This window comes from Buteo buteo, chromosome 19 (genome assembly GCF_964188355.1).
Source record: "Buteo buteo chromosome 19, bButBut1.hap1.1, whole genome shotgun sequence".
Classification (NCBI taxonomy): domain Eukaryota; kingdom Metazoa; phylum Chordata; class Aves; order Accipitriformes; family Accipitridae; genus Buteo; species Buteo buteo.
The window spans coordinates 28,302,718-28,320,088 of NC_134189.1; the positions used below are offsets into that span (position 1 = coordinate 28,302,718).

General features: G+C 40.5%; 1 protein-coding gene across 3 annotated transcripts in view; it reads right to left on the bottom strand.

Annotated features, from left to right (window-relative positions):
* Positions 1–445: 445 nt before the first annotated feature.
* Positions 446–17,371, bottom strand: part of PARVB (parvin beta) — a 68,589-nt gene continuing 51,663 nt past the window's right edge. For all 3 annotated transcript variants that reach the window (XM_075051835.1, XM_075051837.1, XM_075051836.1), the window contains exons 9-13: positions 16,819–16,880; positions 15,035–15,103; positions 12,729–12,830; positions 9,278–9,350; positions 446–4,099 (exon numbers count right to left, since the gene is read on the bottom strand). In XM_075051835.1, the coding sequence (XP_074907936.1) occupies positions 4,023–4,099; positions 9,278–9,350; positions 12,729–12,830; positions 15,035–15,103; positions 16,819–16,880 (383 nt within the window). In that variant the 3' untranslated portion in view covers positions 446–4,022. The remainder of the gene's footprint in view (positions 4,100–9,277; positions 9,351–12,728; positions 12,831–15,034; positions 15,104–16,818; positions 16,881–17,371) is intronic.

The window sequence follows — 17,371 nt, forward strand, 5'->3', positions numbered from 1 at the left end:
AACGTCACTCCAGGCTAACTTGGGCTTCTGGCTTCCCTAGTGCTCTGTAGACACAATATGGGACACAAACTTCGGCATGCCAGGCTTCGCTCCTGCGCCTCTGCGAAGAACTGCGCTGTAAGTCTTCAAATGGTATCAGAGAATGTAATTCAGTTACTTTCTTCTTGTGGAAGGAAAAAGGTAAACAACTTGATCAGGTCCAGTAGCTGAGCAATATTAAAAAAAAAAAGCGGCTGATGACACCTACAGAAGAGCTAATTTGTGTCTGCCCATACACCTCATCACCTGTACCAGGGCCAGAAACATGATATCACTGCTTTGCTAGGTCTGCACAGATCATTGTGTATCTAGGACCCCTGATGAAGAAGATGGCTGAAGGTCACCTTTCAAAAGTTTTTCCCACAGACTTGTCCATTTAGGAAAAAAAAAGATGTAGAAAAGCAAGTGATCATTATTTATTTATTTATTTGAATAAATAGTACAACTGTCACAAACCATGCATAACACTCCTGCTGTGATTTTTAGCAAACATAGCATTGCATTGTAACTTGCTTACAGTACACAACTCTTGTCACAAAGCTGGATGTCTCCAGCACATGACAAGTCCAGAATTTTATCTGCAAGGCTGGTTTTTAGTAGTTAGAAATCCAGAGTAAACAGTAAAACAGAGTTAAAAACAGTAGAAAAGACTCTTAAAAAATACATTAATACTGAAAGCACTGGGGTGTGAGGAATAGGGGTAAGAAATCCTGTAAGGTTTAAACTGATTTTAAAAAATCTGCCACTGTTGGTTTTTCATCTTGAAAAACAGGTGCAGCTGAGGAATATCTGGGCTTCTTCTGCGGTAATATAGCTCACTGGAACTGAGTAAGTCAAGCAGATGCACCTAAAAGGCAAGTTGTATGGACTGGAAAAGACAGATATTCATTAAGTACTTATAAATGTGGAAGCTTTAATGCTGCAGAGCATTCAGCATTCCAGATGAACTCAACAGGATTTGGATCTACCCCACTGGCACCCAGGGAACATATCTAAAACTCCAGTAACACAGAGAGTTCATGAATAACATTTTTAACATTGACTTATCTTTTTGAGAGGAAAAGAAGTATCATGCATATGTAACAGAAAGGCATGATGAACGCAGGTGTTTAAAGAAGCTTTACCTACATTGCTCTTCCTGGAAACTGGACTGATTGGGATGAAGCTCCAGTTCAGTTAAATCCACCCTGCTCCCAATCCAATAAATACAGCGTATACAAGGAAGAGTGAGCTGGCTAGACAGCAAGGAGACAAGGAATGAAAAATATGTTTTCCCTGTGCAGCATTTACCAACAGACTTAAAAACATAACAAAACAGGGTATGACAACTGCCCTCAACCTGTTCAGGGCATCAAGCCTGCAGTCTTGACTGACAGGGATATTAATGTAAGGAATGCTAAAAGGGACTCATGCCTCAAGTTGTAGAGGAGGGACTCAGATTTCTGCAGAGTGACCAGAAACACTAACTGAACAAAACAGGCACTCTTTTAAAATTCGGTAGTATGTTCACATTTGCTCACATGCAATAAAGATGCCAGCTGTATAATCCCATCTCAGAAATAGCCATTTCCCCTCCCAAAGTCAAACTGCTTTTATCAGTCTCCTCTTGTTATTTTCTGTTTGCTTTTAATATTAATATAGCTTGCAATTTCAAAAACTAGATTCTCTGGAGGTCTTTCCCAGCAACTCAGAGAATATAAACAGCATTGGCACTTCCACATCACCTGAAGTGAGGTGGGTGGAATGACAGCTCTTTAATAGAATTGTTTCCCACAAATAACACTGCATTAAACTAAAAGTTTGAGGGACCTTTCAGTTCAATCACCTTCCAGCCTCATGATACCCCTATTTCACAGCACGAAAGTTAGACCAATTTCATTAACTTGCCATGACAGCTGACCCACCATGCCTTAGTGCCTCTGAAAGTCTCCTCTGTAATAATTGCTAGTGTCATGGTAGAGTCTAGTGGCCCCATCTGAAATTCAAGCCCAATTGTACTACACTCTGTATAAACAGTGAGAGGTCGGCTCCCTCCTAAAGTACAGGCAAGCAATGATTCTCCACAGAACCTTGTAGAGTAGACGAGATCTGAATTTTTCATGGAAAGAAAGGGCAACTTCCTTCCATCTTTTTTTTGGAGGTGTGAGGGGCGGTGACCCAAATAATTCAAATACTAGAACTCAGAACCCAAAAATATGAAACAAAGAAGCAGAAGCCCATTTGTCTCCCCTTGAGATTAAAAAATGTTTAAGGAGGGAAGAAGAAAATCCCAAGTGTAAAATCATATCATTTAAATAGCACATTTCCAACTGAACTCAGAAAGGTAAATAATGTTTGGTGTAAGAAATCCATTCTTAGGTAAAGAAGATACCTACTTACAACAGGACTCAAGTAAGCCCGTGGAGCAGAGCAATACTACCTGCTTACTCTTTGGGGCTCTCTGCCTAATGTTTCACACAAAATCATGGCTGCCCATAAAAGCTGCTGCTGCGATACATAAAAGCAGGAGTCAAATCTCTCCCCTATGCACTCCAAGGAAAAGAGTGCAGTTGTATGCATATTTCACAAATAATTTACTCTGGAAATTACAATCCCATTTCCTTTGCACAGCTCTCCTCAAAAATCTACTCAGATGGCTCATCTTCCAGCGCTCCTTGTACACGCTGCTGCTCCTAGCACATCACCAGCCAGGAACAGCTCTACAGGTGAAACCTGTTAAGTACTATAAGGTAACTAGAGTCTACCAGATAAATCTAGCAATCCTTTTTTAAAACAGATTCCCACTAAAATCTGTAACAGCATAAAAGACTACAGGACTAGGCCAGAGCCTAGCAGAGTATTTCTTGGGAGGGCACAGGGCAACTCAACAAAATTAGTTTGAAGCATAACTGATCACTAAAGAGCTTCACATTTGAGTGCTAACCATTGGCTTCCACTATGTATACCACGTCTTACATAGCCCAGTGCAATCCATAAGTACAGGCAAGCTCTTATGTTTACAGGAATTCAATTTTACTGTTTAGGAAAGAAAATATATAAAACTGTTTATAAAAGCCTTACCACCCAGAACTGTACAGCTGCCAGTAACTCCAACAGGAATGAACCTGACCCTTTAACTCAGCTATGTGAAATGAAGAGTCAGCCTTTAAACTGCCAAGCTCATTACTCCACACGTTTGTTTCAGAAAGGACTGGGGGCAAAATGCATTAATCCAGCCTGTGGCTATTTGACCAGCTCCTGACTGACCTGATTGAACCTGTGTCCTTAACGGCTGACAGTGGTTCTAGCAACCAAATTTCTCCTAGAAAGAAGATGAAATAAAAAATAGACGTCAAAAGATTAGCTGGTCATCCCATTGCAAGACTTATTCTATGTAAACACTAAACAGAAATAACACTGAGTAGCATGAGGTTAACACAAAACCTGCAGATTTTGCTGTTAGCTTCAGATAGCGCTTGTAATTTCCCTCAGCCCCACCCACCCAACAGAACATACAAAAAGTTATTTAACAGAAAAGGCTCAGCTTCTAAATAAATTCCAATGCTGAATTTCTATTGCTAACACTTAAGCCTGGAAAATCATCAAATGCCAGTTGCAACCAAGGAGTATGCAAAAGAAAGTCTACTGTAGAATCAAAGAGTCTCCAGCCATGAGGAAGGTCTCATGTTTTCCCTGCTTATTAAAGTAGTTAGTGGTATACTTCCTTTATCAAAATAACATTTGTTGACCATAATAAACAATAGACCCAACAGTATCTTCTGCTAAAAGTGTGAAATATCTACACATTTTCAAGTGACCTACAGAATACACATGCATTATTTTTAGTGGGATTGTCATACAAACAGCTACAGACAGACAACATCAACTGTAGAAAGAATGCATGAAGTATAGCATAAGGCACAATGGGAGCGTGCAGAGGGTGTGTTTATTGGAACTTCTGCCTAAGGAGGTTGAAAGGATGAAGACCTCAGCAGCTTCCAGGATCATTCAACATTCTTGTACTTTGTGAACAGGTTGTATAGAACCCTGAGGGTAGACTTCAGATCCAAGTTGACAACATCTGTGGAAGAAAAGGAGAAATCCTTACTTTGCTTTTTGTTCTCCCTTGTTTGTCCTCAAAGGAACAAAAGTCTGCACATCTCTGAGCCACTGGGATTAGCAACAAAAAAACCCACTGAGTTCTGATCTTCCCAAGTCAAGCTTTTTAAATGTCCTATATTGATGCACTTCAAAACACCTTCACGATAATACAGTCACAGCTAACTTCTCTGGGAAATGGAAGAAAGATAATTCCCTTCCTCATCTAAAATTGGTTACAGAGAAGGTCTATTTCTGTCTGAGACCTGGGATAAAGGCTTTGGGAAATACTACCGATAACTTCACTGGCCATAGAACCAGCAAACAAGTAGCCACACACATCATATGAGATACTGAACCTCACACATCGACAACTCTGCAATGATACAGTCCACGAATAAACAAAGCCTGAATTCTCTTAGCAGACTCATAGCTTTCTATTATCTAATGTCCTTTCTTACTATGGTAGGCCAGGGAACAGGTCTAGAACAGTTCTCAACAAAAAGCTTTTCTGCTAGCACGTCCCAACCTATTACTATAATAAAATGCCAAGAAATACCACAGTGTCGTGGTTTAAGCCCAGCCGGCAACTAAGCACCACACAGCCGTTTGCTCACTCCTCCCTGCCCCAGTGGGATGGGAAAAAGAATCAGGGCTGGAGCGGGGGAAAGTAAACCTTGTGGGCTGAGATAAAGACAGTTTAATAGGACAGCAAAGGAAGCAATAATAATAATAAATAAATAAATAAATAAATAAATAAAATTATACAACACAAGTGATGCACAATGCAATTGCTCACCAACCACTGACCAATGCCCAGCCCAGCCCAGGCCCAAGCAGTGATTGCCGCCCCCCCAGGCCAACTCCCCCCAGTTTATATACTGGCCATGACATCCCATGGTATGGAATATCCCTTTGGCCAGTTTGGGTCAGCTGTCCTGGCTGTGCCCCCTCCCGACTCCTTGCTGGCTGGGCATGAGAAGCTGAAAAATCCTTGACTCAGTCTAAACACTACTTAGCAACAACTGAAAACATCAGTGTGTTATCAACATTCTTCTTATACTAAATCCAAGACATAACACTATACCAGCTAATAGAGAGAAAATTAACTCTATCCCAGCTGAAACCAGGACACACAGACATGTAATCCAGGGACTATGGGGGGAGGCATAGCACAGGGAAGGCTGAAGAGGTAGAAAGAAATGTTGGATACAATATGTAAGAAAGGAGGAGGAGGAAGCAAAAAATTAGACAGTAAACAACATATATGGAAGCAGAAGTAAGGAAGAGCAGATAATTAAAAAAACATTCAAAGAACTAGGAAGACAGCAAACAGTTAACAGACTAAGTACAATTACTGTGAGGTCCAGGGGAAACACCTACTGCCTGTTTTCTAAGAATCATTGCCAGGACCTCTCCACCCTTCCCTCCCACCCCATACTGGATAACACTCTAACCCCCACACTTCATCTGGTATTTTCAGTAACCTCTCACACTTCTCTTTCTACCCTTTTCCCTGTATTATTTTACATATTTCACTTATGAGTTTGTATTTTGCATTTGCAAAATAATCTTCTCCTGCCCCAAAGAAAGGAAAGATCCTAACTGCTGTGAAGTAATACACCCTGAAAAAACAGACGTCTTACCTGGATAACAGAAATATGAAACACATTTCTAATTCTTCCAGGTATCATAGAAAGTGGCTTACTACCATAGCATTCTCAGTAAGGTAACAGCCAGAGTCAGCATCGGTTCCTCTGTACCAAGACCCAGGTCACTCAGAGACGGATTTAAAATGTTAATTTCACCATGGGAAACAACACTTTGCAACAGCCATGCATTTCTAAAGCTGGGAAATCAAGGCAAATATCTAGAGAAGAGACAACTACCAGCAGATTTGACCCACTGATCCTGGCAGTCACTTCTGTTTGCTGAACAATTAAACAAAACAGTGCTGGCACTATGAAAATGCCAAAAAACCTGGCCCAAACAGTCAGCCCTGTAGTGGTCAGCGATTTGTAGTGTCTGTTTTCCCACTCCTCCCAAATGGTTTTCTTTTCCCCATGCCACCCGTTTTCAGCTTCGCACTGAAAGCAGGATGGGTCTTGTCCCTGAGCCACCACAACCTCCACCTCGGCTGACGTGGCACGGAGCGGTGCAATCAAGTCTTGCAAGGTTCAACTCCTGCCGCTGGCTGGCATCACTTCAGAGGCAGGAGCTGCCTGTGCTGTAAACCAAGGTCAAGGTGCCAGTGGAGAGAAACAGAAATCTGGAGGGCAGAGCAGAGACATCGCTGGAAGCCAGAAGCACAGCTAGGAAACCAGGGCACATCCCAGGGAGAGAGAAGCTGGGAGTGAGAGGCAGCGGAGTGCCAGAGCAAGGGCTAAGAAAGAGCACAAGCAGAAGCTGGAAGGGGGCCCAGATCCGCAGCACTGTGCTGGGCAGGTACCGTCCATCTGCCCTCATGGAGGCATTTAAGGCTGGGTCCTACTAATCTCCAACAGCAGTTTGAGCTAGGTACCTGCTGCTGATCACCCCTGGTGATTACCCTGAGGAATGAGAGGTATGGGAGGCCCCATCACTAAAAGAAGGAATGGACCCAGCCCTTTTATCCGGCAGTGTAATGACACGTAAATTTAGGGTCAGAAGAAACTATTGTGGTGACATAGTCTGACCTCATGTACAACACAGTCCTTAGAGAACTTTACCTTGGAAATCCTGTATTGAGCTTACAAAGCAACCTGTGGCTAAATTAAAATATAAGCTTAACGTTGCAGTTTTGGATTTTTGGTTTTTATTTTCCTTTTTAAATCTTCCAGTGGCGGAAATTCCACCTCCAACCCTTGACAATTCAGACTGATGGCTAATTATCTTCACTGTTGCAAGTTATACTGTAATTCTAGTTTGACATTTTCCTAACTTTCAGACCTTGTTATGCCTTTGTTTGCTGCATTAAAGAGTATAGTAGTGTGAGATGCATCCTCCCTGTGTGGGCGATTACAGTGTTCTTTACTGATCAGGCTCTAGCAGGTATTCTCAGGAACAAGCATATTCTCAGCCTCCCATTTCTTATTTTAGAGATGAAGCATGCACAGTCATTAAATTTTATTAGTTGTTGTTGGTAATGTTAACTGCAAGTAGCCATAAATTATCAAAATAGTTTAAAACATTCCATCAATTTAAAACTTTCACACTCCGTAACAACCCCATTAGAGGCTAATAAACTAATCCACTACAACATACTTTTGCTGCAATAACTCAGCATCAAGTTCTGCTGCTAGCTCAATCTACTGAATTGGGCTGGAAGAACAGAGAAGAGGAGCTGTCCTGTATGCTCCTATTTATGTTTATCACCCATACAAAGACACACTAAAATATTAAACAAGACCTCTTTCTTGCGAGCACTGCAGAAAGCATGGGCTTCAGAAATAAAAACTGTGATGTTCTGCTCTAGACAACCTTTTACATGAAAATCCTACAACTAATTCAAGAGGCATTTACTACTCAATTCACGCTAAAGGACATGGATTCACCTAACAGGTTTTCCAGCCTATTTAGGAACAAACAATAGACCAGTATGGCATTAACATGAGTATACTATACACAAAACTTTTTGCAGAGCATCAGTCTCTATGACAAAATGAATTCTTGTTCCAAGAAACACATATTACATGACTGTACTGACTGTCAAGATCCTACAGAGGATTCAATGAAACTATGGTGACAAGCAAAGCCCAACATATTATTGTCCTCTCCACAGGGGCAGCTTTTCAAGAGGAACAGTCAGTTTTACAGGCAATTCCAGCCACACAGACACCACATGAGCACATGCACTCCAACAGCTATGAATTACTACTGCCGGGAACAAGTACATACACAGAAGAGGAAGGAATACACACAAGAGACCGTACACCCTGCAGCAGCAAGAAGGAATGTTCTATGAGCTAATTTGGCTCTCTAACTTCTATTAATAATTAAATTCTCAATCGGTAAAACACTTAAACATATTCTGCTGCTTACTGAAACTACACACCTTGTCCAGAGCAAACAAAAGATCTGTTGTTGCCTGTTACAGTGAAAACAAAACAAAAAAAAGGACAAGCTTTCAACTAGAGAATTCTTCTCCTAGGTTCTTAACATTTTCTCTCTCTCGAAACAGGCTTACCTAGCCTATCCGGTCTCCTACTGCAATCTCTTTAACACTTCCACTCAAAAACCTGCCATTCCTGATTGTGCATTTGTATTTCTCCAGCTTCCTTGTCCTCTCCATATACCCCTTGACTCAGCTCCAATGCTCAGAACACTCCTTTACTTTCCCAACTTAGTGTCGTTTCACTGAATTCTTCAGGAGCACTTTTCACACCCAAATTTAAAAGAACAGCACTGGCAGGATATATATGCATTTAATATTGTCTTTTGTCTTTTTTTCCCCACTTTAACCAGCTCCACTATTTGTTAATCTATTTACTATCACCACTTTGTCTCATTTTAAGTCAGACTGAACATTTCTTGGGGGCTCCTCATTTTTCTTTGTTCTGCGGAAGCCTCTAACACATATGTGGTTTGTAACACCAGGAATAAAAATTGCTCATTTAGCAGTCATAAAGTTTTAATTCCTCTTTTTATCCCTAGTGCAAGCAACAATGGAGAGCTCATCATTAATTAATTTCAAGGTTCAGAGACTTTAAAGGAAAAACTCAGTTTTTACACCTTTCAGTTCTGACTCCCAAGTCCACATAAATCAAGAAGAGAGTTTACTATCGGTTCTCCTAAAAAAAACCCAAAAGCCTTTCAGTTATCTGTCACTGAAATCTGTTCACAAGGGTCTAGCTGTAAGAATTATAAGAATTAGACCATGAAAAGCTTCCTGCTTGGATCGTTACTGAGAATACCAACTAAATTTATAATATACCACTGAACAGTTCTTGGATCATTCACTAAAGCTAGACTTGTACACCTCAGTGAATCTATTCCAGACAAGAAACACAGCTAAGGATATACCCCAGATACAGACAATGAATACTTTGGAAAACTGTCAAGGGGCACATTTACAACTCCACTTTGTGGTACTACTGCTACTGTCTTCAAAAGGAGTTGCACTTGAAATGTACCTGCTATTATGTCCTTATATTCAGTTTAAAGCCACATGGCATGTCCATACCTTCAGGGCGAGCTTTTGGTTTCTTCAGTCCTCCATCTTGCATCAGCTCAAAAGCAAAGGAAACATTATGGACCTGAAAGAGGTAAAGTGTTTAGAACCTCAAAGTTATATAGGTATTAAAAACCTTTAATCACATTTTTAAAACGCCTTATTGCCTCTATGCTTGACATAGAGAAATGGTAATTCTATTTAAATCAATATTAAACATTTACATGTTTAAGCATGGCAGAAAGTACATACGAGAGATTAAGAAATGAAAGCTTGTATCATTATAGGGCAAATATTCACTTTTTGATACAAAGGAGGTAATTTAAGATACATTTTTTCACTTGAAGTTTGGGTGACTGAGTACCACATGAACCAGGAAACCCCATTAAGCCCCGATCTCTGTCTCTATGGCAGAGGCCAGAAAGCTCCCAGTAACAACTACAACAGAGATGTATTTTGTCAAGTTCTTCCTGCCTGTACCCAAGACCAACATTTCCAACTACAAGGCAAGAGATCACTTGCCACCCAGGCAACAAGGAATGTAACAGAAGTCCCATAACTGAACAGAGATGAGAAAATACATATGGATGTGTAAGTGAGAAGAAATAAGGACACTAAATGGAATTATTTTCAAACATTAGTCTTTTCTACATCATTATCAGCTGCACGTCAAGCAACATCAATATCACACCATCAAGGAGCCAAGCTGCTTGTTGCATGACCTTGTGCTAAACCCTTAGTCTCTTGGTACTTTGGCTTCCTCTACTTAAAAACAGAGACAGAAGTCAAATTAAGTTTCTCTAATGAAGCAAATGCTTCAAAAAATGCTTCGTGATGGCAGTTCTCAGACTGTGCAGTGAGCTTGCAAAACAATCTAGGCACAACTGTATAGAAAGAGCTTCCTGAAAAAGCCACCAAAGATCATACACGAACATAAAGTCAGAGGAAAGAAAATGGACAAAAAGAAAAAATGCAGGAAAGTGGGTGTCTTCTTTCAATCTCTCCTTTGAGGAGTAAACATTATGGTTTAAAGGGATCTGCATAGCAGCTTTCTCATCCACGCTTACTTAAATTTAAGCAAGGGAATTTGGATCATGAATTCTGTGCCTTTTTGTTACTGCAAATGACAGTTCTGGAGATACATAGCAAGGGGGAGAGATTTAATTAAAGCTACTCATCTTGAAAATCAGGGAGTTACGCATATAAAGCTCCCCTACAATAAGGAAGAAAGGCCCCTTTCACTGGCGCTTATTGCTCAGGACTTTATTAATCTCTTTTTACCTGCTACATTGTGACAAAACCAGTCACTTTCAAGATGAAAATATTTTTTCCTTTCCCAAAAACACAGAGTCCACCTCTCCTTCTTTGATTTACAAATCCCCTTTCCTCAAGGCAGAGCATCCACACAAACCCACAACATTACTTCAAGAATACTGGATAATCTTTATGAATTTAAACCGTTAACAACAAAATCATAACTGAACAGGTGCTGGATACAACTCCACATCCTGCATTTCGACATGGGCCAAAATTCAGGACAGTAGGATAAAAAAGCAATAGAAATCTGTAAAGGAGAGTTTGTATAAGACGTAACAGAGAACCATTTTCCCACTGCTCTATCAAGGTCCTGTGCAGTATACAACATTTAAAATGAACTAATCCCCATCCTATCCACAAACTTAATACCTAAAGAAGCCCCTCTTAACAGAGCCTGATTTCCTGCCTTCAGGGAGCCCCTTTAAGCTCCCACATAGCAACTAGTCGCCTCCTGAGAAAGTCAACAAACCCTATATAACCTACAGAACCAGCAGACTCAGCACGTTAGCCTGGGTCTGTAACAGCGCTCATTTGGTGCAGCTTAATTTCCTCTTGCAATGCTGGTACAATCCACGCAGGCAAAGCTGGCTTATTCTACCAATGGTGAAGTCCCATCCCTCAGAGAGCAGGTACCTTTGCCGAGGGGTGCTTGACAGCAACAATCTGCACTGAAGTCACTATGAAAACCCCACCATTTTAAACAGCCCTCGCCTTACAGAGCATTCAATCTTTTAACTTTTGCCAATGTTTCCACTCCTGACCTAGCCAACTCCTGCTCCAGCTCAGCCAACGCATTACTTGCATCCTCTCCACTGCAGAACCTAGCAGAATAAAAAGCAGGGGGCAGACGCGTTACTCCAGTACAACCAGGCTCAGAGTATTCTGATACCAGGCACCGAATATACACAGATGTGTGTGCGTGTTCAGGAACAACTGCAGAAAGATGCAAACTTTTGGTTATGACAATGAAATATGTTAAGCACTCTTCTCATCATTAACACTAGGAAGGACACATGAAAATGGAGCAAGTGTGGGACTAAGACCAAGATATTTATTTTGTCTCCTTCCATCTCTAATAGTCTGATTATGAGTAAGACAATCTAAGACTGCAAAGAACCCACTCTTCCTCCTCAAAGCTCATTTTGTCTGAGACACTGTTAGACAGTAAGTCATTCACTCCTTTCCAAACAGAAAGGAATATCCAAAAAAGACAAGCTAGCACATTCTCTCAAAAGTTAACATCAGCAATGTTGGCAATGATCCTGCCAGGAACTGGACACAGAACCAGAAGTCTGTGCTCACAAATTGACTTCAGACAGGCCATTGTTTGCATGCTCCCTCCCTGGCAGGATTAGGGCATCCATCTTGGCTTTAGATCAGCTCAAAAACATGTTACCTGTGAGCACTCAGCATACAGTTTCTAATCCCAGATCAACCAAAGATCACGGCTCAGGTACCACCTCTTCTACTACAGTATCTCATTTACATAAAGTAATGATATTTACTCACTTGGTTTGTAGGAACATTAAATAAACTACAGAAAAAGAACTAATGGGTAGTAGGCAACTGATATTAATGAGATGAGGGGGCAGGTTTTAGGGATGACATTCTGTGACTTTGGGAAAAAGCTCTACCTCCATGTCAATCCCAGTGTACAGGATGCCACTAAAGCAGAGCTTCCCATTTCTCATGTTTTGTCTTTCTTGCCTATTTACATAGTACATACTAGGCAAGGTCAGGCATCAGCTCTGCTGTCTAGCACAATAAGGCAACCCTGCGCACAAAAACACTTCAGGCAGTACTACAATTTAAAAAAATCACTTTGATTATGCAAAGTACTACACAGTACAAAGCACTTATTACTGGTTTATTCATTCCGGATATTCATGAGCTTTATGCATTGTTTCATGCTAGTAACACAATACCTTTGTTTTGTAACTATGGGGAATTTACTCATTCATTTCACAAGCAACTTTTAGAGGTATTAACTATCAAGTGTCACAGCCAGTGCATCTTTGCTGCAGCTCCTGAAAAGAAGAATATATCGTGTTCTGATTTACTGGGCACAAAGAGAAAGGACACAATGACTGGAAAATATCATGTGGTAACAAAGCAAAAAAGAATATAACCTGGAGTTTCCACCTACCTTTTGATCAAAACTTTCAGGTGTTAAGTAGAAGTTGTGAAGTGGAACAAAATAGTCTTCAAGGAGACCCATGAGCAAAACCAAGTAAACACCATCTGCAAACTAAATAGAAATATGTATGACATTTCTAGGTGAAAGCATCTGTTTTCAGATAAGCATTCATAAACAAGCAGAACAAAGAATACTTGGCCCACATTATGTACTTTGATTTCTACCACTGTTGTTTGCTAGCACAGAAGTGTAAGATAGTTCAGGAGTCAGAGACTGTTCCTTTCAGGCATAGCAAGGAATTGACAGCAAGTGTAACAAGCATTTAGGGGTTTGTTTCATCTGCTCCCTGGATTCACCTATACCCTTGCAATCACCAGTGCAGCTGAGCAAGGTAAATCAGTCTTTTCTTAAGAGCCTGTTGGCATAGCTGCTTTCTTGTCAGTTCTCTAAAGAAAAGAAAAAACCAGGATACAAGGCTTTCTCCCTACATCTGGTAGCATTATTTCCCCTACTCTCATTTCCTGAGCAAAAGAAGTAAGCCCATCAGCTATTGCTATAGCATTAACCTATGCAAGATCATGTGCCAAAGACTATTTAAATTACTTACATACAGTAAATAGCTTTAAGCAGAAGGAATTAAAAGTAATTCACCTGGGAGTTATCTACAATTTGTACTCCTTAGTTGTGCAGACTGTTTGGTCTGAAAAGGCAGGGACTGAAAACAACATCTTCTTTATCTCCAGCCAGTTACCTATTTACTAGGCTACTGAATACTTTGAGGTGAGGTTAGAGTATGTAATCTGTTCTTGCTCTTCCTCACATTCATTTTACTTGCCTGAGGAATCTTGCCAACTTCACTACTGTATTTAACAAAGCTCTTTGGGTTTAAAAAAAAAAAAAAAGACTTCCTGGGAAACATGTTTGCACATTATATACTCCCAGTCCTATTACTACAGTACCTGCACATTCAAATCTCTGCCCTTAATCAGAACTTGAAATTAAGTCTCCCCTGTCACAGGTAGGAAGTTTAACTTCACAAAAGAATTTTTTTTTCCAAGTAAAAATAGATCGTTTACAGTTTCAGTAAATACTAAATAATATACTAAATACTTTCAGCAATACTATTCAGTATTCCTACCAATAGGATGACTACTTACTGGCTAAGGGGGGGTAATGTTATGTATTTCTAACAGACTTCTCAGTTGTGATCCTGATATGGTGTACGTGATAACCTCTAACCTTTTCAAAAATAAATTGTTGGGTACTTCCAAGGCATTAAGCAACAATTTCTTGGGACAAATCAGATCCAGTCACCCATTTATTTCAGCAAAGCTATAAAATAGCAGTGAATGACTGGCATTAAACTAAGCCTGGCTCAAACCAATTACCTGTACTGCTGGTATAATTCTCTAGATGCCATGCTTATTTTTTTGCCACGACAATAAGATAACCATCTCTCCACAGTTCAGTGAACTCTGGAAAGAATATCTGCTTCTGCTAAGCCAAGCCCGTGCCTGAAAATTGCTGAATTTTATCTGTAGAGTGAGAACTACCCCACTGACACTGAAATTCACACTTAAGGTTTCCAAGCACATTCGGCACCAGTTCTGCGCTAGAGACGGAGAACTCCTCAGAGCAGACGGTGGTGGTTGACAGTCACCTCTGCTAGCTTGAGACAAACTAACCTGGAGTCAAGCCACTGCAGCACAGGAGCTCTGAGTCATTAATCCACGCTGCTGAGAAGCAAGCACAGTGCATGTGCTCACAAGACAGCAGAGTAAAGAGGAGGATATGAAGACCTTTGCTGCAACAGCAAAATTGTTTCCAGTCCCACTTTGATGTGATCAAAGCTAGTACTGATATCTCTATGACGAACTGCACGTTGCAGTCCACACTCCTCCCAAGAGCCCCAGGCAGCCAGCGATGAAGAGCTTGTATCAGTTCATCATGAACCCTCACAGCTAGAAAAAACACAACCCACCATCCACCCATAACTGTACCAACTGCTTTGCAGAACTCCACTTTGATCCGACAGACAAGCTTTCCTGAAATCCAGCCATATTCTACAGTCATTAATATGATGCTATTAAATATCCAAGAATTTCACCTTATAATACAATCAACAGCGATATGAAGTACATGTAAACATGAGTAAAGGAAGCAAGCATCAGCAAATGTCATTGCTACTTAAAACACAGAGCTCTTATCCCCTAAATTAACGTGCCCAACAGTTCCATAACAGGGTTTTATGGGGCGAGGGCCTAGATTTGCAATTTACACAGTTAGATTACATACAAAAAGACAAAGTCTCCTACCTGGGTTTCTAACTCCGTTACTTCCAAATTCAGTTTATTCAAGTGTTTGTTCACAAAGGTGATCAGAGACTATAAAAGAAAACACCAGAACCAGTGATGTTAGATACTATAGTCAGTGCCTATGTGAAAGGGTTAACATAATCTTTTAAGACTTTTTCTTAAAGCTTAATAAATATGCATGTGTGCTATTTGCTTTTGCATAAATAAGTACATAAAACAAGTCAGTTGTATAGTCATTTTTGTTGCACCGTATGCCAGAAGTCACCAGATGGTGCTATTACATACAGCTTACTAGTTATTTTTCTTAGCACATAAAGCATACTTTAGTGTTGCTGGAAAAAGCTGTGATGACATTGGTTCTTTTGTAGGTTCTTCGTGAAGATGAAGCAAGCAGTTGGTACATTTACTGTCCACACTAATCTATTCAGGTTCTTGGAGAAGATCCACTGCCTGGGAGCAAGGCATCAGCAGCACTGAGCTAAGACTCCCAAGAGAGATTCCAACAGTACACTGTCCTGCACACACCTCTGTTCCTGGAGCGATGTGTGTATATCAATTAGCAAATTACAGTCAGGATGTAACCCAAGTCTGGCATTTCTAGTCCCATAGGAAGCAGACATCCAAGATCCTGCTACTATGAGCCAGATTACGTGCTCATGTATTGAAGCACAAAGATCTGCCAGCCTGCTTATAACATTTTGAAACAAGACATAGAGTTGGGTGTTAACACTTTCATTGTGTGGATAGAGTTAACTTAATTCTCTATCAACTTTAAAAACACTCTTCTAGAAGATGTTTCAGACTGGAAAGATAAAATCTTCCAGAGACTTCAAAGCATTATTTTAAATGCATACATCCGCTGTTTCATACAAAGTGAAGGGACAAATTACAATACTGATCTTTGCATACTACTGTTCTAATAGATAGCTTAACAGCCATGTTGGAACAACATGGTGTCTCTTCCTTATGTGTTCTCTAAAACTAACAAGAGCTGGCAGAGATCAACACCTACTTTACCCCTCCACTCTGCCTAGCACAAAAAGCCACGTCAAGAATATGTCTGGATAGGCATGCTTTGCGATGATGCTCAGCCTTGGAGGAGAAACCAGAGGACCATATGAATTAGCGTTAAGTAGAAGAACCCTGGGACAAAAGCAACTCTTCTGTAAAAGCTTTATATTTAACAAACTTATTTATGGGGGAATCACATTTCAGGGTACTGTGGAAAAAATCTTCCAGTTATGGAAGATCATCTTTAGTACAAGAATGAGCTGAAAACCAAACAGCGAGTGCTTCTTGGGGAGACTAAGGCTGAAGACACATGCATGACTGTGGCTGCCCTAGTGAAGGGGTCACCACTTTAATGAGCCAGCTGCTCGTTAGCCTCCAGCCCAGCCCCCCCTCGCTGGAGGACAGTGCCTGGAATATAAAAGCATGTACAATTGTCCAGTCAGAATGATCTGTACCACTGCAGAGTACTGCAGAGTAGCTTTTTCTAACCTGCATCATTTTGATTGAATCCAGCAGCACTACCTAGCACTACCATTAGAAAAGCCTTGGCCAATAAACCAGCGTAATGAGACAAGCCTGACCGAAGCCAATGAATCCAGGTATCACTTGGCTTTGAAACAGTGACCTCTGGGGGATAAACACGCTTCTCACTATTTCAGTACCCTCTTCTCCTATCTATCTCCTACCCTATTTTCCAGATCTTTCTGGATATCTTTCCAAAACCATAAGAAAAAAAGCAATGTAGAAAATAAAACTTGAATTTTATTTTTTACCTTTTTGACTACGCTGAGTTTGTCTGGTGCGTGATCAAAAAGTGTGTCAAAGGCATCACGCTCTGGTTTTAGAAGGGGAAAAAAAAATAAATCAATACACCTCCAACAGCCAACTATGGGAAGCAGGTTATGTGTCCCAAGCTTAAAGGTCTTTCTCAGAAAACCACATAACAGAGACTCAAGCTAAAAGTTATCACCTTATTTTGGTGTCTAACTAAATGCCAGAGCAAACTCCCCATGGAATTTTAGAGGTAACAGGAAATAAACATACCATTCACTGATTTCCCTTTTCTGCCATTCATAACTGATACACAAAACATGTAGGTGGAATCAAAATTAAAATGAAACACAAATTTTGACTATGCCCCAATCCTAACTTAAACAATGAGCCACTGAAACATCACCTGGTTTTGATGCACTACAGCTACAGTGATAGCTATGGTTGCATCCACCACTCGGTGTCAAAATCAGATATTAATTTCGTTAATTTAAAATTACTGTTAGTACCCCTGACTTCAGTAAAGATTAAAACTGAACATGAGTGAACCTGATT